At 44.7% G+C, this 22,954-nt stretch overlaps 1 protein-coding gene across 5 annotated transcripts in view; it reads left to right on the top strand.

The window, feature by feature from the left end:
* Positions 1–18,757, top strand: part of LDA (limit dextrinase) — a 158,697-nt gene extending 139,940 nt beyond the window's left edge. For 4 of the 5 annotated variants that reach the window (XM_086504028.1, XM_086504027.1, XM_086504026.1 and 1 more), the window contains 3 exons: positions 18,180–18,279; positions 18,391–18,511; positions 18,609–18,757. In XM_086504028.1, coding sequence (XP_086360154.1) covers positions 18,180–18,279; positions 18,391–18,498 — 208 coding nt within the window. In that variant the 3' untranslated portion in view covers positions 18,499–18,511; positions 18,609–18,757. Of the gene's footprint in view, positions 1–18,179; positions 18,280–18,390; positions 18,512–18,608 lie in introns of those variants that run through there. The other variant, XR_015186918.1, reaches the window with a different exon arrangement.
* The last annotated feature ends 4,197 nt before the right edge of the window (positions 18,758–22,954 follow it).

Raw genomic sequence — 22,954 nt, 5'->3', positions numbered from 1 at the left:
CTCTCTGCTGAGTTTTCCCTAAAACTGTACAGCAAGTGCCTTTGTGTTCTGAAAGACAGTAGTAAAGGAACGGAAACTCGGTATAGGGAAAGATCGCTTCAGAAAAATCACGTGTTCAAGCTTCATGACAGATATCCCTACATCTACAAAAGATGCAAAGCAATGGACTCTTCATTGGATGAAGATCGCTTCGGAAAAATCACGTGTTCAAGCTTCATGACAGATATTCCTACATCTACAAAAGATGCAAAGCGATGGACTCTTCATTGGATGATCCAATGGTCCTCATGAAGGAATGCCTGCACGATGATTCTGAAGATCCATGCAAGCCTTGGGATGGTTCAGAACCCGAGAAAGAAGTTGCCATTCCTGTTCAGCAATTCATTGATCTTGTTGTCCAGTATGCGCTAAATCTTGTTATACTAGAGGGAAAACCTCTATCTGTATGAGTGAATGTACTTCTCAAGCATTTTAAAGCTCTATCTACTCATCATAACTTATTTTATTGCAAGACTTGACTTTGGAACTGCATGCGAAAATTGTGCACATGACCTATGCCAATAAGATGAAAGCTCTCTCTCTCACAATACGCCATTTGGGATATCTGGTTGGTTGGAATGTGTTCGCAATGCATAAGCTTGAATGGGTGCTCTAGAGAATGCACTTAAAGCTTAGCTTTTAAAAATTGTCAACCTGGCCATTACATGTGCAACTCGGAATTATCCAATGCATAAAGATGGCTTATGTGTAGTTCTATTTGCCACTTTTATGCTGGCTCAACGGTGCCTTGGGTCTCTTATGTCATGTATGTTGGAACATCTCTGGCGTACTTTCTCCCGCAAGAAAGAATTGTGGTTTCTATCTATGGGTAAGTTATGCACTCCTAAGCGACTGGAGGAATTAATATTATGGATTTACGTCGGCACGTTTTGGCTCGAAAAGCTATGCTTCTGCCTGCGCTGATGGACGAACGACAACCATGGACGCTCATGGTTTCACATTTATGTGATGGCATTGTCACGGCATCTATTGGTCATTGGTGTCCTTCGTATTGGGATGTCATTTTTGGGCAATTCGATGGCCATATTCCGCGTGTCCTTTCACTTCGTCTTTTGTTGCAAATTGGAAGGCTGTTACCTTGCACTTATCCTGGCACGGTCATCAATCTCCTTCAGAAAACTCACTTCGGTTGGAGAGCATCCATCAGAGCAAAGCATTCTCTCTTACTTTGGTTCAACGTTCTCCTCGACAAGCTTACTTTTTTTCGCAGAAAGGGATTTGCTAGGTTGATCAAGTGGTGGATAGTGCGGGACAGGTTCTTTCTTTTCCGGTTGCTGCTATTTGTTATGACTTGAGAGCTCATTATCGATGCCTATGGTACCAAATTCAGTAGCTACTTGCAGATGTTTCACTAGTGCCTTTACTGTTTTGGGGACTCATGGCTTTTTGACTAGCATCTTGGCCATATTAGGATAGACTGCATATCTGGTGGGTCTGCTTATGCCTTGTTGCAGTATGATGTATGGATTGTGGCTTATGGAAATCAACTGTGGTCACTCTCCAGACCTCAATTGTGGTGGCAAAAAATACTCTCTCCCATTTGAAAGAATCACTTACCACTCAAGGAACACATTTTCTTGTGGAGATGCATGGTGGGTGCTCTACCGGCTAGTACTTTGTTGGATGCACGACGCATTGCTTCTGTTGTTGTCTCCGTTGTCATGGGGCTGACAAGTTTGTTACGCATTTGCTTTGGGATTGCCGCTGCTTGCGGACTTTCATCAGGCAGCTTCCTCTGCTCTGCGCCTTTGTTTCCCAATTAGAATCTTTCATAGACGGTTTTGGATTTTTGAAGTTCTTCAACCGTGAGATCTTCCTCAGTTTGGTCAAATTTTGGGTTATGTGGACCATATCGCACCAGCGCAACTCTTGGATGTTTCATGCATTACAAATTGACCCTTTCCATTACTTCAAGTTTTCGCTTGGACAAGCGCTACATTATACTTATGATGTGGGAAATATCTCTCTTAAAGCTTCCAAGATTTTCTTTGATTGTTTCTAGCTTTTGAAGCATCGCAACGCTTCGCCTGTAGTACGTTTTTACTGTGGGTTTTCCTTGTTTTGAGGTTTCTCACTTGTAACTAAATCATGACTTACACAAAAAAAAGTGTGTGTGTGTGGTGTTTGGGAGCGTATGTTAGTACCTAGTTCTACACCCACTATTGGGCACTGACAACGTTAATGGGGATGTCGGGGTATTTAGTCAATCGTATCAATGATAGGGCTGATGGTTATATTGTCTTGTGGGTGACTACCATGGGTCTATACCTTGCACTTTCTTGTACGGATGAGTTTGGGCTTATCTTGGATTCATCTAGGTATATTTTTTAGTCCTATAGCGGATGTAGCGACTTCACATTGTGAAGTTTTCATCCGAGTTATGACCAGTTGATATTGTGCCACTGCTTTCTATCTTTTATGGTGCATATGCCCTATCAACTACCTCATTTGTGTGCTAATTTTTCCGATTTAATGCTGCTAGGCTTCATATGGCTGAGTCTGCCGTTGATCGCTGGAGTCATGACAGAAACTCAGTACGTTGAACTGTGTTGATAATGCTCCTATGCGTGCGCGAGTGGTGTGTGTGGTTTTTGGGAGCATATGTTAGTACCTAGTTCTACACCCGTTATTGGGCAGAGATGACATTAGTGGGGATGTCCTGGTATCTAGTAGACACTACGCATGATGGAGTTGAGGGTTATATTGTATTGTGGGTGACTACCATGTGTCTATACCTTGCACTTCTTTTTAAGGGTAATTTGGGCTTTTCGTGGCATTTGGGAATGGTTTTTAGTCGTATAGCATACATGCAGACTTCACATTGTGAAGTTTTCGTCCGAGTTACAACCATTTGATATTGTGCTAATTCTTTCCATCTTTGTGGTGCGTACGGGCTTCATTATGGCTGAGCCTTCCCTTGATCTTCCCAAAACGACGGTTAAGGTTTGAACTCCAGCCTCTTCTGGTAATTATGTGCCCCCGGTGAAGGTTGCATTCTAAACGAAGCTCCCCTTTAATGATAATAAGTCTCTGGCGGAGACATGGGATAAGTGGTGCATTTGTATAAAGAAGCAGTTACAGGAAAATCAGCTTCATTGTCGGTTTCTGGTGGCCGGTAGTGCCATCTAGGCGCTTACTGAACCATAGTGAAGAAAGGCCCTAGGCGCCATTATCGCAAGAATGCCTCTCGGTGCTCTCACGTGCGCTCGGAGCTTCCCTGAAGTCTCTCAAACTGACCCTGAGTGTGTGTATCAGTTTCAGCCAACTCGGAGTGGAGTACTGGGCCCGTGAGAATGGACCAAGCTGCAACACCCCAAGTGTACTTTCTGGCTGTAGACAGGTCAGGCATCAGTCTGAGAACCCAAAGCCAAGCCAGCTGTGCCCTGGGGCACTCCCACAAACAATGTCGTTGACTTTCCACAGGATGGCCACGGGCTACACATGTTGCTGAGAAGCCGTTGTGTACCAACCAACTCCCATTGATGTAGGCTTGTGCGCTTCTAGCCATTGAAACATAGTAAGTCTTCTCGTCTTCGCCCGTCTGCTCTCCCACAACCGCTCCCAAAAACCTGACAAGAACTCAGCTATAAGTCCCTTTTCCTGCCAATGAAGTGTTGCGGCTGGGCGAGCGTCTCTTTGTGTTGTTAGTATGTGTCGCCCGAAACGAGCTGTGTATTGGACAAAAGGAGTCCCTTGGTGATCGGGTGATGAGAAAGGATCGTGCCAGAACTGTTGCACTCGTATTGGAGGGTTGCTCTCCCAAGCCCAAAGCTGCGGGTGTCCTCACTCAAGATCTACTGGGTCAGGATCGACGACACAAGTCCTCCCACAAGTGCCCACAACTCTAATCCTCTCAAAACAGCACTCTGCAACCTGTGGTGCCTCTACTGAGACTATGTGAAGTTGACCCTCCCCGTGAATCTCGGAAAACATGGGGGGCACTGTCTCCGAGAAAGCCCTAACGGTAATGAGGACCTCCAAGCGCGTGAAAGCCCCCATCCATCTAGGAGCTGCAGCCTCAAAATTGGTAGGTGTCGGCCCTTAAAGAGCGTGCCGTCCGCAGTGCTACCTCTTCTGTCCAGGAGTCCTCATGTATATATACATATCATGGTGGGCTCTACGTGTCAGCAAAGAAGTGTGCCACAATGTGTGTGCATCTTGCCATGTCTGGAGGTGTCACTAAGAACTTGACCAACAGCCACAAAGTCTGTACCAGATCTGTAACCCCCGGGTCTCCGATGTGATGAGAGAATTGGAGGGCCTGTGCTTGCAGCCAATCCATCATTGGGTCTAGAGTTCACTCAGACTGGTCCCTGCCAGATAAGGGAAAAGCAAAGCCAACCGTCGTGTCCAGGGCCTCTACCCCTCTACCTGCAAGGAACAGTACATGAACTCTGAAGCAAGCTACCTTAAAGTTTGGTGAAGAATCGCCAAGAAACCGTGTGAAGTCGTAGGTGAAGCGTACCTTGAACAGCAGGCTGCTCCCCTTCTATCTATTAGGAGGAAGCTACTGCATTGGAGTTCGGCACGACTCTCTTTGGCAGAGAGAGTTGTAGTGGCCAACCAGATGTTGTTGGCTACTATGTGGTATAGCACGTCTGGCTGGATCTTCTCGAGCTCCTGTATCAGCCAGCTGGAGAGGCTGATCAGGAACTTTCTTTGGTCAGGGCGCCACACCTAGCTCGCCCGGGCCAAAGTAGCCTAGTAGGTCATCACCTTACCATGTTCTCAGGGGGGGGGGGGCTGGGGATCATTGACCCAGCACAACACAGGAGAGCCCTTCTTGGGAAGTTTGTGGTCAAAGGATTGCTTCTAGGGGAGGAGCCTTGGAAGCAGTTGTTGCTTCACCGACTTCGAGCTCGGGTCCCTCATGCAAGAGGCCTTTGGAGCTCTTCCATCAGCTGAATTTTCACAGAGATGCACAAAGTTGGTTTGAGCAGGAGGTTAGTGGAAAGTTTTGTTGCGAGCCTGCTTAGATCCTGGGAGCAGATGAGGAGAGGCCTAGAGCATCATCAGCCCACTTGCACGGAGGAGCGCTTGAGGCAGCTCCTTTTTGGGAACCCCATGGTCAGCACGCAGAGAGGCCAACTGGTTTGTAGTAGGCATCATGGTTCTTGGGGTCCGATGGCAGAGGGTCTAGCCCGTACTCTCGTTGATTGACTTCAGTTTTCAGGCTTGTCCAAGGATGCTCTGAGCATCCTTCTACGAGGCATGAGAGGGGTGCAGAGCATGTGCCAGGACATTATAGAGGCTTTACCAGAGGAGTGGCTCACCCCTCTTGAGACAACATCTCCGAGATGGATGGGGGCCTTCACGTGATTGGAGGTCCTCATCGCAGTTCGGGCTTGCTCAAAGTCTGTACCTTTGAGCTTCAGGGAGAGGGTCGCCTTCCTAGAGTCCCATTAGAGGCTTCTCACGTTGCAGAGTGCTGTTTTCACAGGATAAGAGTTTTGGGCATCAGAGGGAGAACCTGTGTCTTAGATCCTTACCCTACAGATCTTGAGACAAGCCACTTGCGGCTTTAGGCTTGGGAGAGCTTGGAGGTAGTTCTGGAGAGACCCTTTCTCTTTAGCTGATCACCGTGGAATCCCATTCTTTCAACACACAGTTTGATTGGGGCACCCCATACAGGCAGCTCGGAGAGAGGCTCGTCCTGTTGCAACACTTCGTTGGCAGGAGGAGGGCCTCACAGGTCAGTTCTTGTCAGGTGTCTGGGAGCTGTTGTGGGACTCCAGACAGTCGAGGAGACTCACTTTGTTCCAGTGGCTTGCTGCCCATAGAGCTACAGCAATTGGGAGATGTCTAGAACACAGTGGCTTTTTGGCAGCCTGTGCAGCTTGTGGTCATCCTTTGGAGAGTCAGCGACATTGTCTGTGGGACTGCCCCATGGCACAACAGGTTTGGCTTCGAGTTCTTCGACTGTTGCCAGCTTTTTCCACAGCTCGACAGTACACTTGGGCTGCTGTAACGTGGTCCACTCTTACGAGCCCTATGCTCCATATTGAGTTGGCTTCCACCAAGAGGACCATAAGCTTGCCATAGAGCTTACCCGCCAGGAGTGGTGCAGTGAGAGGGAGGTGTGTTGGGAGCTCATTTGTGGCCTGACACTTTGGTTCATTTGGCGAGCCTGCTGCTTCCTCATCTTCGAGGCTCACCTTGTTCTATTGGTAGAGACTGTGTGTGATTTTTGGTTGGAGCTGATTCACACTCTCAAGGGCCAGTTCGAGAGACTCCAACAAGCGCGGAGAGGCTTTCTTGCGACTTTGGCGCCCAGGGCCTTTCTTCACCATGGTCCAAGGTGCACCCAGATGGCACTACCGTCCACCTGTGTGGCTCTCTCCTCCTCCTTCCATCTCGTGATTTAGCCCCATTGTACATATTCTGTTTTTTAATTGTGAGTCTCCCCTTGTTGATGTAGCCCTCTCTAGTAGAGGTGGTTGTAGCCCTATGGACAATTTTATTAACTCATGGAAGAATCTTCTTCTCGGAAAAGAAAAAAATACCGGAAGAGGCTGGAGTTTAAACCTTAAGCGTCTTTTTGGGAACCATCCAAAGCATCCTTTCGTGTGTCCTTGTGTTTTCTCTTTTCTATCTCTCTATTTTTCTTTTGAGACTTATGGAATTAGGTGCGGTAGACATCAATACCTATTTCCCTTTTCCCTTATCCCACAAAGGAAGGCGTTGCCGAAGTCGAAGCACGTTATATCTAAGTTCTAGAGGGGACTTTGGGGGTGAGGAGGTTGTGGAGGCGGTAAGGCCGAAGACGCTAAGGAGATGCCCCTCTCTCTGTACCTCAAAGAACAAGCAAGAGCCTAAGTCTGAGCTGGCCCTCATGGCTATGAGAACCTCTAGTCACGTGAACGCCCCCATCCAGCGAGGGGAGCTGACTGCTCTAAAGGGATGAGCCAATCTGGTGGTAGAGCCTTTGCAATGTCGTGACACATGCTCTATGCTCCTCTCCTGCCCTGCAAGTGTATGCTTTGAAGCTCCTCTAGAAGACGTCTAAAGTACAGCAAGTCCCCAAGAGAGCGGACTGGCCCCTTTGCCATGGGACCCCAGGAGACATGTGGACGGCTCCCAACCACATGACCACGCTGGGCACGAACTAAATGGTTCAGCAACTGTGGCTTTCTCAGGCGCTCCTCAATGCAAGAGGGTTGGTAGTGCTCCAGGCCACCCCTCAACTGCTCTCAAGCTTGTAGTAGGCTCACTGCAAACCGATCCTCCCACCTCCTACTCAAGCCAACTCTGTGCATCTCTGTGAAAATCCATTGTGTGGAAGGACTCCAAGGGCCCCCTGTCTAAGGGACTCTAGCGCTAATCTGCTGCAACAACAGCTCCTTCCAGGGGTCCTCACCTAGAAGAAGACCTCTGATCACCAACTTCCCAAGGAGGGCTCTACTCTGCCGTGTTAGGTCTATGATCCCCAACCCTTCGTGTCTAAGGGACTCTAGCTTCAATCAACTGCAACAACAACTCCTTCCAGGGCTCCCCACCTAGAAGAAGACCTCTGATCACCAACTTCCCAAGGAGGGCTCTACTGTGCCGTGTTAGGTCCATGATCCCCAACCCTCCGTGGGAACGAGGTAGTGTGATGGCCTGCCAGGAAACCTTGGCCCCGAGCCGATTGTGTATCACGCCCTGACCACAAAAAGTTCTTGGTCAACCTCTCCAGCTGGCTGATGCAAGAGCTAGATAAAATCCAGCAAGAGGTAATGTACCACATAGTAGGTAAGAGCACCTGGTTGGCTACTACTACCTTGCCAGCCAAAGAGAGCCGCACTGAGCTCCAATGCAGTAGCTTTCTCCAAATAGACAGGAGGAGAGGAGCGTTTTGCTGCTCTGGTGTCAAGTCCAAGCCAACTTGACAACCCAGATAACGTACAGGTGTCCCAGACTCCCAGGGGAAATCCACCTGAAACCCTCACTTGGTGACCACTCTGGGGTGAGAGAGCTTCCAACCCAGAAAGCCACTATCTTCCTCCAGTTGATCAATGCTTCCAATGCACAGCAAAACACCTCAAGAGCCTGCTCACACCTCTGTAGGTTGGCCTCTCAGCCCTCCAAGTAAAAGCCTGAATCGTCTGCAAACTCTACGTCCAGAAGCTCCTCTCCCATGATGGACAACTGTAAGCCTCGCAGTCCCAGCTCCTAGGAAGTCAAAAATCTGCTCATCGCCTCAGCGTAGAAGAGAAACAGGAAGGGGGCAAGAGGGCATCCCTGTCTAACCGATCATGTGAGCAAAAATGATCCCTTCTTCCCCTTGCCAAAAGCACCTGATTGTGAGCCCGCTTGTAAAGAACTGACACCCCCGGATCCAAGGCTATTCACTGTAATTGCTTTTTAGGCCAAGGGCCTTTAAATATGAGGTTTGGGCTCATTCTCTGGCATGCTTCCTGGAGAAGGTGCAGAGTCTGGAGTACCGGCTTGTACTGTGTTGATGTAATATAAAGAAATACGGAAAGGGGCGCCAAGGTTTGGGGCCAATACTCTCTAGGGTGGAATTCCGCCACTCCGTGCTGCGTGTTGTCTCTCTCTCTTTCAGTTCAGTTGTTATTTGAAGTGCTAAAAGTCTATTTCAGTCTGTTCTTTTCTATTGGCACGTGGTGCCCGTCTTGTGACAGTTCTACCAGAGCATCAGGCGTGTGCTTTTGTGAAAGCATATCGGTCCTACAAAAGAGGAGATAGAGCTATTGGAGGTATCTTCGCTCTCCAACCCGGACTTATTAGCCACTCCCACCCTTACTTCATCGCGCATCAGGCGTGCTCCAGTCTTCACCGCTCATGTCCTACAGGGCATAATCCATAAAGATCACTTGCAAGAGAAGGATCCAAGGTTTGTTTCGAGCTGCTGTTTTTCTCAAAGATAGTACCATGCACATGTCTATAGCTACCAAGCCACACACTTCCAAGGACTTGGCAAGCTTTCAAGAAAAAATTTGCCCGAAGTTATATGGTTTCTGACATCTTCCTTCAAAGTGCAACTTCTGGCAGAGTGGGGAATCCTGAAATGCTTGCCATGGAAACCCTAGCAGATTATAACTTGAAGTTTCTCGACATCTCTCAGTAGACGTCTCTTCACGAGCAGATGACCTTGGAGATCCAGCGTGATTGCTATCTTTTGGGACTACCATCGCCGCCAAAGAAAACACTCTCTTTCCAAGAGCTGATGGACCATGCTATGCTTGGCTACGACCTCATGGAAGGAACCTAACCCTAATTTTTGGTGCAGGTGTCAAGATGGAAAGTCAGTCGACTTTTCAAGCTCGACTGATGTTGAGATTGCTTTTTAAGTTTGACTTCTGTTTGAGAAGTTGTTTAGTGGTCTTGTTTGAAATGGATGGTATCTGTTTTGAACCTGTCTTGGTGCCGTTTGAATTGTTGACTCTGGTTTTAATACTGGTTTCAATGATTGGTGATTTTACTCCCGGGTGGAGAAGTGAGAAATACTGTTTTGGTATTGTATTGTTTGGATCTCGGAACGACGCAGGCAGATGCTTGGGGAACGTTTCGTTGTATGTTTGAAAACCTCCGAACGACGAAGGCCGATGCCAGGGGAGCGTTTGGTTGTATGCTTGAACTTCCAAGCGACGCAGACTGCGGTCTGGGGAGCGTTCGGTTGTACAGTCCTCTGAGCTCATGGCCCGGACCTTTTTAGGTTATTTGCGGGGGGAGTGACGAGGTAGTCGTTGAGTAGCTTCATACCGCAGACCGTTTGTCTTGAGGGAGTGCTCATCGACGCTATTTGTTGTGTCTTGTAACATGCATATGTAAGCATTTGTGTTGCATTGTGATGTGCAAATTATTGAATATTCCTAATTGGATGAGATTGCCTGGGTATGTAATTTTTTAGTGCATCAAGACACCCGTGGAAGATCAGTATGGTCTGGGTGTGATGGCTAATTTTACTACGCCGGAATATCAAGAGTTCCAATCTAGAGGAAAGGAGAAGCTAACTTTTTGATCAAAAGAGCAGAAAGGAGAAGCTAACTCCTTGATCAAAAGAGCAGAAAGGAGAAGCTAACTCCTTAACAAAAAGAGCAAATTGATTGTCCCTCGGAATGTCCCTCAGAATGACTCTCGGAAATTTTTGAGCTAACTTGAGTTGCTTTGCAGATATGCTGTAATCACGGACGATTACTCTCTTTCAAGAAGGGGAGATGTAACAAACTGCTGACGTGTCAAGGTTTAAAGAATGGCTCAACTTGCAAACCCTAAGAAGAACAAGTAACAGAAGAAGAAGTCCTACCAACTTATGGGGACCCCGTTTGATGGGGCCCCAAGTAACAAAGGATTAAAATAAAGCAGGACCTACACACAGACACACACAAACTGATGACGTAGCAGGCTGTACGGATTTTCGCGTTTTGCGCTAGCTGATGATGTGGCAGGCTGTATGGATTTCCGTGATTTACGATGGCAGCTTTTTGGCTTTGCTTTTGGACCAGATGCTTTTGAGTTTGAAGGCTTTTCACTGTAATTGCTTTTTAGGCCAAGGGCCTTTAAATATGAGGTTAGGGCTCTTTCTCTGGCATGCTTCCTGGAGAAGGTGCAGAGTCTGGAGTACCGGCTTGTACCGTGTTGATACAATATAAAGAATTACCAAAAGGGGCGCCAAGGTTTGGGGCCAATACTCTCTAGGGTGGAATTCCGCCACTCCATGTCGTGTGTCATCTCTCTCTCTTTCAGTTCAGTTGTTATTTGAAGTGCTTAAAGTTGTTCAAGTCTGTTCTTTTCCATTGGCACGTGGAGCCCGTCTTGTGACAACTCCTCTGTGTATCTGAAACTGTAAGGATCGCTGGTGCATGATCAAAGAAGGTGGTACCTGCCAGAATGCATACTACTCCTCCATTGTCACATAGGTGGCCACTAGCATAGAACCCGTATATCCTCGATAGATTCACCTCTCCTGTCAGACCGAGAGAAAGAGAGGCTATCTGATGGTCGTACAAATCCTGCATGTTGCCATACATTGGAGATCCTCATGGTCATGCATAGCTGCTCCCAAGCTGCCAACTCAGCTCCGTGCACTGTAGCATGGCTGCCTCCCGTCTTGTCTGAGGGGTCCTCCAACATGTTGAAGTCCCCCCCAGACACCATTGCTCTGCGTGAGGCAAGGACCCCACTATATGTGCCCAAGCTCGGCCCCACCACTTGCATGATTGGGCGCATAGATGTTCAGGAAACCATAAGGCAGCCTTGAACCTGCAAAGTAATCCATTGTGCCCTGCCTGGCACTAAAATGCCCCTGTCCACAATGGCTGGCTGCCATGAATCCGCAATAGCCATCAATTTATACACCACAGGCATGAGCGTCGTTGGCCTGCATTGAGAGAACTCTCCACACAACGCATGCTTCGGTATCAACTTGAGCAAGCCTTCTTTCCAAGAAGCGGGCAATGCCTACTATTCCCATGCCGTATTCATCATGAACAAGGGCACCTTTAGGTCATCCCAAAACAACAAGAAAAAGTCCACAGTATGACCACCCCAACCGGGAGCTTTTCAACGGCCCAAGTCAAGCAAGCTGGCATAAAATTTCGACACGGTGAAAAAAACTTCCAAGTCTAGAGCCTGTTGTAGCAAAAGAGTGGGAGTGCCTTTATTAGTAAAAGCCTGTTGGGGAGCGCGAGTGTACCACTTGGCCAATTTCCTCTCATTATTATGACGTAACATAATGCGGGTAGAAAGAAACTCAGTCAACTGAGTCTCAGGAAGAGAAGAAGTGTTGGCCAAGTGCATCAACCTTTGACAAGTATCTTGTGCTTGCTAAACTTGGTCTCGCAACTGTGACAAATAAAACCTGCCATTATCTTCAACAACACATTGAACGCGCATAACAAAGCGAAACCAGGTTGAGTCCATGTCAAGATGCATCTGCGAAATCAAAGGCGGGATAATATCCCCAAACATAGAGCGTAAAAGTTCATGCATAAGTTAAGCATTATTGACATGCAAAAGATGCTTCCTCGGAAGGGAGCCATCAGCCAAAAAAGATCCAAAGCACAATTTCAAACAAATGGGAGCACGATATGAGAGGCACACGGTATAATCAATCCTCGTGTCACATACAAAGTCATCATACTATTGCATATTGAAAGGATACTAGCGATCTAGTTGAGCGCAATACATAGATTGAGCATTATGTTGAAATGTGCATGCGGGATCACCCGCATTCAGAAGAGGCCATAAATTCAAACCACGACAAGTCAACAAAACATGATCCCATGATTGGCGTTCCACATGAAGCATGTGAGAGTGCCCAATAGTGTTGTCTGTGATATTTGGAGCAATATTAAAATCCCCACAGAGAAAAGCATTGGAATGCCAAGAATACGAGGAAACGACACTCCACAACCGTGATTGATGAATAGATGTTGTGTATGTATATAATCCCCCGAATTCAAATACTTCCCCATTAACAATACATAGGACAACCATTCATCTCCCATCCGGGTCCTTGAAGACCAGAGGCAAGAAGAGCTCATGCAGAACTAGCATAAGCACTCCAGAAAAACCAGCCAATCCTGCATAAGCTGTCCAATAACCCGCAAAATAGGAAGTTTGTCTAGTGAAATGGTGTTGGTTATGCTCTTGAACAACAACTATGTCCGCCTTACATGTATGTACGTAGTGCCATGTAAGTCGCCACTTGTCGTGGTTGTATACTCCCCACACATTATATGAGATGCAATTCAAAGAACTATGCATTCTGCACAGTATATATAGTGGGCGAGGAAACAAGAAAAGGAGAGTCAAGCACTGGTGCCCATTGACACATCCTTATCTACAGTGGGCACGTGAGGTGGCATAGCAATAACCAGGACTAGGGGTGCTCAAAACAGGGGCACCATGCGATGAAGAGGCTTCCCTTGTTACCACTTCTTTGTAGGAACAAACAACTTTATCCGAGGCCTCAGCCAAAGAAGTGTTATCATTACAAGGGACTTTTTTATGAGGGGCATTTTTCAATGGGAACACAGTTACGAGAAGATGCCAAAGTGCGGGCTTTAAGAGTTTTCTTTGGCACCAGCCAAGCCGGAGAAGCTGCAACATGTTCTTTGCCTTTATCATTAGCATTCGGAGAAGCAGGGATCGACTGCAATTGTGCTCGCTTTCCTTTGCCTTTGTTCGTCCTGCCATGGCTGTGGAAGCCGACAGGCCTTTGATCAAAGGCTTAGCAGAAGATTTCGGAGGTCGTGGAGCCACAGAGGAAGGGATAGCTAAAGGAGGTGGCAGCAGATTCGGTTCCGAACATTCGGATTGCATATGTCCAAATTTGCCACAACGGAAGCAAGAATCGGCAAACTTACCCCATTTGAGTTTGAATAGGCGCTTTCTAACAATTGTATCCTCCGAATCAACCGAAATGCCTACTGATGTAGGAATTTCACTGTTCCACAAAATACAAAACCGATTCATGTTGGCGTCCAACTTAGGAGAGCAAATGACTTTGCCCAGCTGAGCAGCCAACAAGGGAAGAAAATGACGCCAAGTACAAGGAAAATCCACCACCTCGACCCAAACAGGACACTTATGATGAATAAGACTCTGGTAATCCTTGGTAAGAGCCCAAGGCAATACATGAGTCATCTGTGTATTGAAGAAAAGAGGAGACGTTTCGAGCAAAGCATCCCGATCATCCATGTCGGGACTCGGCTAGCAATACTTCATAAAAGCCTCGTGCGCCAAAGTAAACTCCCTGGACTGCTTGCGCCGTGCATCTTCAAAGTCCTCATGCAAACATTCCTTGATCAGGGTTAAAGCATCTATAGGTGAGCTTTCTTCCGGTCGTGTATACATTGTTCACTGGATTCCATGCAAAACGATCACCACGCTTTCCACACTGTTGTACAAATTCACAATGCTCCTATAGATTCTTGCAAAAAACTATGTTGTACGTTTACTGAACAGTCCCTTTTTATATATATATAAATTTAGATTTGGTGTACACCTGTTGAACATTCGGCTTTTGTTGTACACACTTTTTTACTTTTTTTTTTTGTAAATCATTTATTATTGAAAAGAAATTAAATACTTTCTATTGCAATCATTTGCAAGTCTTGCTAAAATTTCATAATAGAATGTGAAACATAAGTCACTTCTAGGTACAAACAATGAAACATCTTCATTCGCAACACATAGCCTTGCTATATGCATAATCAACCATCCATTAATGTCATTTAGCAGCACTTGTAACCTTAAAAGTCATTCTAAGTACCTGACAATTCCTGGCCATTGAAACTGTTCTTGATACAACGTGCTAAAAATGTTCTACAAAACAGATTTGACCAGCACCTAAGGACTTTGCTGCGACACATTATTGAAACAGTGGGTGCCAGTGTTACCCCTAGAGACTCATATTCTCCACGTATGGAATATGTCTCAACTAAGGATGTCTTTGCTGCGAGGCTGGCTTGCTCTATCGGCGAGAGAGCAAGTCGAATGGTGGTTCTAGCGGGTCGGGCGAGGGGTTTTCTTGGGAGTCACTTTGGGGTGGAGCATGACCCTCCATCTGTGTCTACTGTTGTGGTGGAAAGGGGCCGAGTGAAGACAACTCTCTGAGAAAGCTCCGGCGAGTAATGTCAGATATTCATCACTCGAGGCGAAGCAGAGAGAAGCATTTCTTTTTTGGGGGGGGGAACGACCAGCAAGGTTGTGCATTGGCCAGGGAGTGGACGGGCTGCGGGTAGCAGCGGGTGTGGAAAGAAGGTAGCGCGAAGGGCAGTGGGTGAGAAGAGGGATGCAACGTGAAGAGGGGGGGAGGGGGGTTCGGACAAGGTATCGCGAGGGGGATGAAGGGTGCGTGAAGCACAGCAAGCAATGAGCGCGATTTTACCTCATCATCCTTACAATTCAATTTACATGGACCCTTCTGGTAATTATGTGCCCCCGGTGAAGATTGCATCCCAAACGAAGCTTCCCTATAATGATAATAAGTCTATGACATAGACATGGGATAAGGTGGTGCATTCGTATAAGGAAGCGGTTACAGGGGAATCAACTTCATTTTCGGGTGCCCTTCAACAGACTTTCTCTCCTTCCCTTTGTTGTGACACACTTATAGTTGCTACTACAGCGGATGTGGATGTGCCGATGGACACCAACACTTAATTTTCCTACTCATTTGTCCTTTGTACATACCTCATAGTATGCATAGTTCTTTGAGATGCATTTCACATAATGTGCATGGGTTATGTAATCATGACAAGTGGCTAACCTAACACTTATGTAAATAAATGTAAGGCAGATGTGGTAGTTCTTCAAGAGCATAATCAGCATCATTTTTCCGATCTGACATCTTTTTTCGTGGGATATTGGATAGCTTATGCAAGCAATGCCAATTACTCAGGAGTGCTTATGCTTGTTTGGCATGAGTTACAGCCAACTGTTGCTTACAATGACCCAAATGGAAGATGGATGGTGGTTCAATGTATTGTTAATTGGGAAGTCTTTGAATTTGGAGTGGTAGTCTTTGAATTTGGAGGGGTTTTCACCCTGTACGAAGCCTTGAATAGATTGCCATACCTTTTGTGGGTCTTCCACCTGTTGAAAGTGTGTTAGAAGAGCATGTCTTACCATATCATAAGTCATAACTTAAGGAGGTTGCGTTGATTGTAGCTCCTTTTTGTAGCCTTCCAACCATTCCCTAGCATCTCCCTTCAAACAGAAGTAGAAGATTGGCAGCACCAACGTTGGGTCTTGCTTGTCAGCAAGAAGACAAGCAAACTCCATTTGCTCAATGAACCCTTGGCACTTTCATTTTCTTTCCCACTTAACTCCGGAAAACTAAATGCCATGTCTTCGAAAACCTGTAAACTGAAAGTAACTTGAAGTGAATTCTCGATGGCAGGCACTAAAACATTGTTGGGCAAAAGAAAAACTGGGATACAGCTTTATAGCTCAAGAGCGTTCAAACTTCAACCTCAGCATCAAAAAGTATACCAGAACAACTCTTAGTAAACCCCAACCAAAAGGCATATACTCCCTTGGGAATTTACAAGCACACGCTCACCCAAAGGACCATAGCACATAGGAGCAAAACCGTGTCAAAGCATGGATTTACAGCACACGTCTACCAATGCATATGAAGACAAGGGCCTCCCCTTTCACAATTGAACATCACAAACCCGTAAATTCAACATCAATTCCACAATTCATAGATATATGCCCTCCCAATCTGTCTGCACACAATTTGCCACTAGGCTTCCAGAGCCATAACCCTACAAAGAACTAGCCGTAACCTGAAGAGCATAACTCCAATTGGGGCACCTTAAAGCTTGTAAAAAAGCTTAAAAAATGACTTGTGAGAAAGTTGAAGATGATCAAAATTGATTCTACACGCCGCTAAGTACAAAATTGACGCGAACAGAGAGCTGTTCTGGTACGACTACATGTAGAGAAGGCAAGGCGAGGGCAAAAAACTGCACAAAACCTGCAATTTTTTGATCTTTTGCTAAACGTTTTTAATTTTTTCTATATACAAGTCTCTCTTCAAAAAACTCACTCACGGGCACTTACAATAACCCGACAGCTGGTGCTACACTAGCGACTTGCCCTGCATGTACATGTGCTTGCTAAAGCAAGCTAAAAAGCCGACAAAAAGAAAGGCCACAGACTTTTGACATAGGGCCTCATGTCCGTATGTACAAATTTACAAAAAATGGAGTGTCGAAAATGTGCCCAGCAACGTCTAGTACGATTATTTACCGAGGCGGACATTGACGATGCTCTTTAGCGACCAATGCAGTACATCCTCGGATAGTGCCCGATGGACACTGATGTTCATTTTAGTTTTACTTTTACTTCATTTTACTTTGTACCCAGACATTGTATTAGATCCACCAGCATTGTATCAGTTTGGTCTCAAAGCTCCTTTTGGCCTTTTGAAGACGTTTTATATAACATTTCATTCCTTTGCCTACCATCCCCCCCCATCCCCCCCCCCCCCCCCCCCCCCCCAACCCCCCATCAGCAACCCACCAAACAGTATTTTCACATGAAGCGTAAGGATAGATTACCTGTAGTTTAAGTGTTGGCAATATGGTGCTGAAGGAACAGACTCGAATAGCAAGTTTCTGGTAATCAAATATAGGATGAACTTTTATATATAATGGAAGCAAGAAAATTTTCTTAACATCTGCCAAAATGTGCTAAATTGTGTACAAAAATGTCACCATCCAACTGGATAAAGTAAACTTGATCAAGCGTATGTCTAATTTTTAAGATGGCTTGGTGGATTTCATACGAGAACCTGTGTAGATGCACCTGTGTAGCCTCTGCTCTCCCTGTTAGGAGAATGAATTGGGTTGTCTTTGTGGACGCGTTAAAATCGCATGGCCTCATTCTGTGACTCCGCAACATTGTACTGGATAATGAGCTCCATCCTCGTGCTTCTGAATCAGAAAGTTGTAGAGGACCTCTTTCAAGTAGCACCCTTGAGAAGTGACTCCCATGTCTAAAATCCAACTTTTTCTTCGCAAGATAAACGAGCGTACACCAACTAAAATTGCTGTAGAAGCTGTGTAGAGTGTGTGAAGTGCATTATTCTCAAACTTCAAGTGATTGAAGAGGTTGTAAAACAATCCATAGATGGAAAGATTGTCGAATAGTCTGTCACTAGTATGCAGTGTCCCGTTTCTAAGAGCACTCAATTTTTTATTTATTTTTAACTGAAGATCTAGTTGTCAACTCAATCAGCCCCACACATACAGTCCTAACCAAAAACTATCATGAATGACTTCCCATGTGTTGGGGAATAAGCTGAGAGCAGAACACCCTGGGCTTGCATCAGATGCAGGGTATGCATTAAAACCGGGAAGTTTCTTGAAGATGCAAAGAGCATTTTACTTTGACAAGTCAACCAGGGTTGTCATCTATTTCATAAGAGATGAGAGGGATGGACCTCTGTACAAATAATGAGCTGGATTTCTGCTTGCAAATGCATCTGGTTTAATTTATCTGGAGTAGAGCACATATTTTGTGTCATGCCGTATTGGATATTTTGAGTGCACACTATTTGGAAGTGACGGGCTTCTTAATACACTCTGTCTTGCAAAATCATGCTGCACTGAGCTTCTGTAACACTTTGAGAGTAATTCTTTTGCCATTTTCTGTAGATATCAAACTGTAGTTGTTATCTTCAATGCCTGTCCCAAAAGTGTCTCGTTTGATGTACCTTTCTGCAAGTCGAAGACACTTATTTTGCATCCCTTGCAGGTACTTCATTGAGAGTTATGCGTTTTGCTGATGCTACTGTTTTTCTCGTATTAAGCAAGAGATGCTTGCCTGGATGTGTTTCTAATAGTTACTGCTGATGTTGAGTTTCAGGAGTCGTCTTCAGATGAAATGACCAAGCAGTCAAGTTTTGAAATTGCGAGTGGAGAATTTAGTATCCCATCAAGGACAACTGCAGTCTTTGTAGAGCCTCGCAAGTGACAGGCAAAGAAGAGTATGATTTAGTGTCATAGTGTAGTAGTTTGTTTCATGGGTTTTGTTGATGTTTGGTTTACTGTGTGTCGTTTACTATGTCTCCTTCTTTTAAGCAGGCATCTCAGCATTGGGTGACCAATACACTAGTCTTGGCATTAGAAGAAGGAAAGTCCTCTTACTTTGGCATAACTGGACATTCAGAACAAGACTCACCAATCATTGCTGGATTGCCAATTCACCCCCTTGATCTTAGCAATTTTTCCTGCCCCCAAAGCGTGCTGGTTGAAGCCTGTCTCTTTGATCTCTAAGTCATCGCTGTGCCCTTCATTTTTACCCATATGATTGTGGTCATATGACCCATTTCCATTGTTCTTCCTATTAGTTATAAATCACTTGACAGATACCTTCATTCCTAAAGAAAGAGAGCTGGGTGAGTGATCTGTACTTTGAACCACACCAAGGAAATTCTTCAAACTGGAAGTAAGTGAAAATGGAGCAAAAAGTCAGTGCAAAGCTGAGGTTATTTGCAGTATCAGCTGTCATTTATCTGTGTTGAAGGAGTGAGTTTTGTTTGTCATCTTCTTTCCTCTTCCTTTTTTGCAGTTTTGTTATAAAAGATTCAATTCCAGAACAGAATTAATCGAAGCCTGTTTGGCATGTTAGCATTTTTTGTGGCAAAGATTTTCAACCGGCCCTCTACTAAGCTAATGCACACCTTTCCTGCACATCGGTGCGCTATCTGGATTCAGGGCTAAGTTTGAGTTACGGAGGCATCATAGCTACCACCTAGAGAAGAAAGAGAGAGATGTAATGTTCTAAAAGAGAGAGAAAGTTATACTAGAATAAAGTGATTCTCCAACTTTCTCTAAAATAAAATGATTCTCCCCTTTTCTCTTTCTGGTTCTTGAAAAGGCACCAGTTATTATTGCAGGACATTAAATGACATATCTATTGTACATAGCTGTCAAAATGACATCAATAAGTTGGATCCAAACACTATAGTGAAACACTCACAAAGATATGGCATTTAATTGCAAATGTGCCTTTTTATTATACAAACTTATATGCAATGCAAAATGTGATGATGATAGTAACATTTTATTATACAAACTTATATGCAATGCAAAGTGTGATGATGATGCAAAACTTATAGTAACATTGATGTGACTCCCTTCTTCATTTGAAATCCCTCCTTGACACGTCCTTTCTTCTTGATAGTGGCTTCCTCCTTGGTAGGTATTGCTTCTTGTTGTTCTTGGCCTTCACTCCTCCCTTAGATTTGGCATTTCTTATGATGCCTTTCATTCTATAAATAGAATTTACCCAATGTAGTAAAATCTGCCAAGAGATAGTGACTAGCAAAGATGATGCCTGTTCTCCACATCCACAAGTTCGTTTGTGAAACCATTTGTGATTTGGGTTGCCCACAATATTATCGTCCTCTATGCAAGATGATCTGATCAAAGGCTTCACCATTGAATAGAACTAGGCTCCTTTTTTGTTGCATACACAAGAAAACAACCACCTGAAAAATGAGCGTTAGCTCCATAGGTAAGGCTTTTTCTCCTTGTGTGTATATCCAATGGGGAATCCCTTTGATAAAGATGACCATTATATTGAGTGTCTTCTCTAGATGTTCAAAGGATTGCCAAATTAAGAGAGAATGCAAGCCCTAATTTGTGAGACTAAGGACAAAGCCTAACCAACTAAGGTAACTCAATGCTACTAACCTAGCTTTCATACCTTATAGACTAAATTGGGGAACATCACATGTGTGGCTAACAAGCTTCATACCTAAGCTGAATGTAGACAGATGGAAAACCACGAGGAAAAATTAGAAAATTTTTAGCAAGTTTCTTCACCAAAGTTAGCCCTCAAAATAGCTCCATTCCTTGCTGGAAAGGAGTTGCTCGACAACAAAGGTTTGTGAAGGTGTTGCATTGTATGTTCACCATTACAAAGTACTTCCATCGTGTAGAAATAAAGAAGTAAATACAATTGACATGGAAGTCGGAGGGTGAGATTGATTGCTACAAGGCTAGACTTGTTGCAAAAGTTTAGGCACAACTGCAAAAGTTTATGCACTTAAACAAGGCATTGATTATGAAGAGACCATTGCTTCTACTTGTTGTCTGACTATTGTTTTTTTTTTGTGTGCATTGGCAGATCCTTTTGCATGGAATGTAATGAATCAGGCATTATTATTGCTTTCTTTAATGGTGATATATTTGGAAGTTTATGTAATGCATCCTCGTAGTTTTGTCAAGAAAGGACAAGAAATAAAGCGTGGAAGTGTAAGAAAGCTTTGTATGGGTTGAAGCAATCTCCTCGTGCTTATGAGAATGTTGACACTCATTTATTTAAACAAGGCTTTTATAAGAGTCCAACTAAAAGCACTTTATATGTCAAGTGACGGTGTTCAGGAGGTTTTTGAGCACCAGACACCAAATGGCCATGTAGTGAAGCATGAAAAAAAAAGGGTTTCTTTTGAAATTTTTGATGAGAGGCCTTCCAGTCTTTTGAGGGCCAATCAATGATGGGTTTCCACGTGGCGATAACATAAACCCATTTGCTCGGTTTGAAATTGAAAAAGCATTTTTTATGTACTATGTTGTGAGCTCCCATTAGGCATCACAAGGGGAAGGGGAGAGCTCCCTTAAGCTCTCGAGCTATGGCGTGGAGCCTGTGGCACGGCATGCACGGTGTTGTTGGGAGACTCGCGACCGATTTTGATGGAGGATGCTGGCGGTGGGTGGTCGGACAACGACCACACAATGCTGACGTGGTAGAGGGCGCCTCTATACGATCCTGTCCACACGGCCCTGTGGGCCCCAAATCTTTTGAAGGCAAAATGGGAGAAAGTAGCATCCCCTCCTTGAGAACTCAAGTGTGGCAGTGGCCATGAGAGAGAGAGTTAGAGAAGTTCCAAGGCCTCAAAGCTTGTGTAAAGTTGCCAAATCTGGAGCAAGAATTGTCCGATGAGGCTCAAGTTACTAAAAAGGGATGGGGCTCTCTAAAAAACCCTCTTTTTATTCATTTTAAGCGGGCTTTTTCTAGTTTCTTGGTGTGGGAGTCGAAAAAGCCACGAGCAAGCTTGGAGGGCTGTTTTTTGGTGTGAGCTTGCCGTTTGTGGTGTTGTGACGGTTGTATGTATTCTTTGCCAAGCAATTCCAAGCCGTTTCCCCTTCTCCTCTCTTTTCTCTTGCTCTTTGCTTCACTCCTATAAGGAGAGATACTCTGGGATATCTAACACACCATTGCTCAACGAGATCATTCATCGACAAGATCATCCACAACATTTCACTTGTCTAAGGTCATCCAATCAAAGTTCACACATGGGATTGGTAAGAAAACTCATCTTTCTAGTATGCACTTAAACAATAGAAAAGTTACGTAATTAGAAAAACCATAAATAAATATTATCTAGAGTAAAATTGAGTGATCTCCCTTTAGTTTGGACATTACATTCAAGAAGAAGAAATATATTAATAAGTATTCCAATTATAATCAAAAGTATAATGTCTTAAATGATGGTTCATGATGTTGCAATTGAGACATAAACATTGAAAAACTGTATATTAAAAAGTAAATTCATTCACAAGTACAAATGTATATACAAGCTGGCCACAACACATGAATAATAATCAAATTCTAAATGTAGTATATTAAATTTTTATATGAAAATTTCTTAGCTATGCATGAATAGGTTGCTCCTTCTCCTTGTTGGGTTCGTTTGCATGGCTCTCAGTCCATTGGAGTGTAAGGTTTCTATGTTGTGAATTATGTGAAGGGTGTTTTGTCTACTTTGTGGTGCTACTATTGGAGTGTGAGTGCTAATGGGCAATATAGCTATAGAGTTGTCGTGATTCTTCATTGCCCAACATTTTTAAGAAGATGGGTTTTACAAACTTTCCCACGTCCTTAATCTCTCAAATCGTAACCCTTCCTAATTTTGAGGGACTTGAGACCCCTTCTGTGTATGATGTTTTTCTATTCTCATTCTTGAGATTGAGGGTAGTCCAACCCCCGATTGAAACCTTCTTTCTCTAAGGAAATAAAACCCCTTCTATTTACGATGTCTTTCTTGAGAACGAGGGTAGTCCAACCCCCGACTCAAACCTTCTTTCTATAAGGAAATGAAATCCTAAACTCCACTCTAAGGGGTGTTAGCCCCAATTGTGTCTATCGCTTTTAGGGACACTCACCTGTACGGTAAACTATCAAGCAAGAAACATGATCGAGAAAACTTACCTTCCCAATTCAGGTTTTACCTTGTCGGGGTTCCTTCCTTTGTATGAGAAATCTTCACACGACCGACACCATCTAGTGGAAAGTACTTGCACCACCTTTGCGTAGAGGCTTTGGTGAAAAGAGAGAGAGAATTCCTTCTCGCTGAACAAGAGCACCCGAAGGCTCTCCCAAGGAGCTTAGTGATGTTAGGAGAGCAAGACTTGAAGAGGAT

This window comes from Adiantum capillus-veneris, chromosome 28 (assembly GCF_014529385.1).
Source record: "Adiantum capillus-veneris isolate H3 chromosome 28, ASM1452938v2, whole genome shotgun sequence".
Lineage (NCBI taxonomy): Eukaryota > Viridiplantae > Streptophyta > Polypodiopsida > Polypodiales > Pteridaceae > Adiantum > Adiantum capillus-veneris.
Note: the sequence above shows the minus strand (reverse complement) of the source record. Positions and strands in the feature narration are given on the sequence as shown.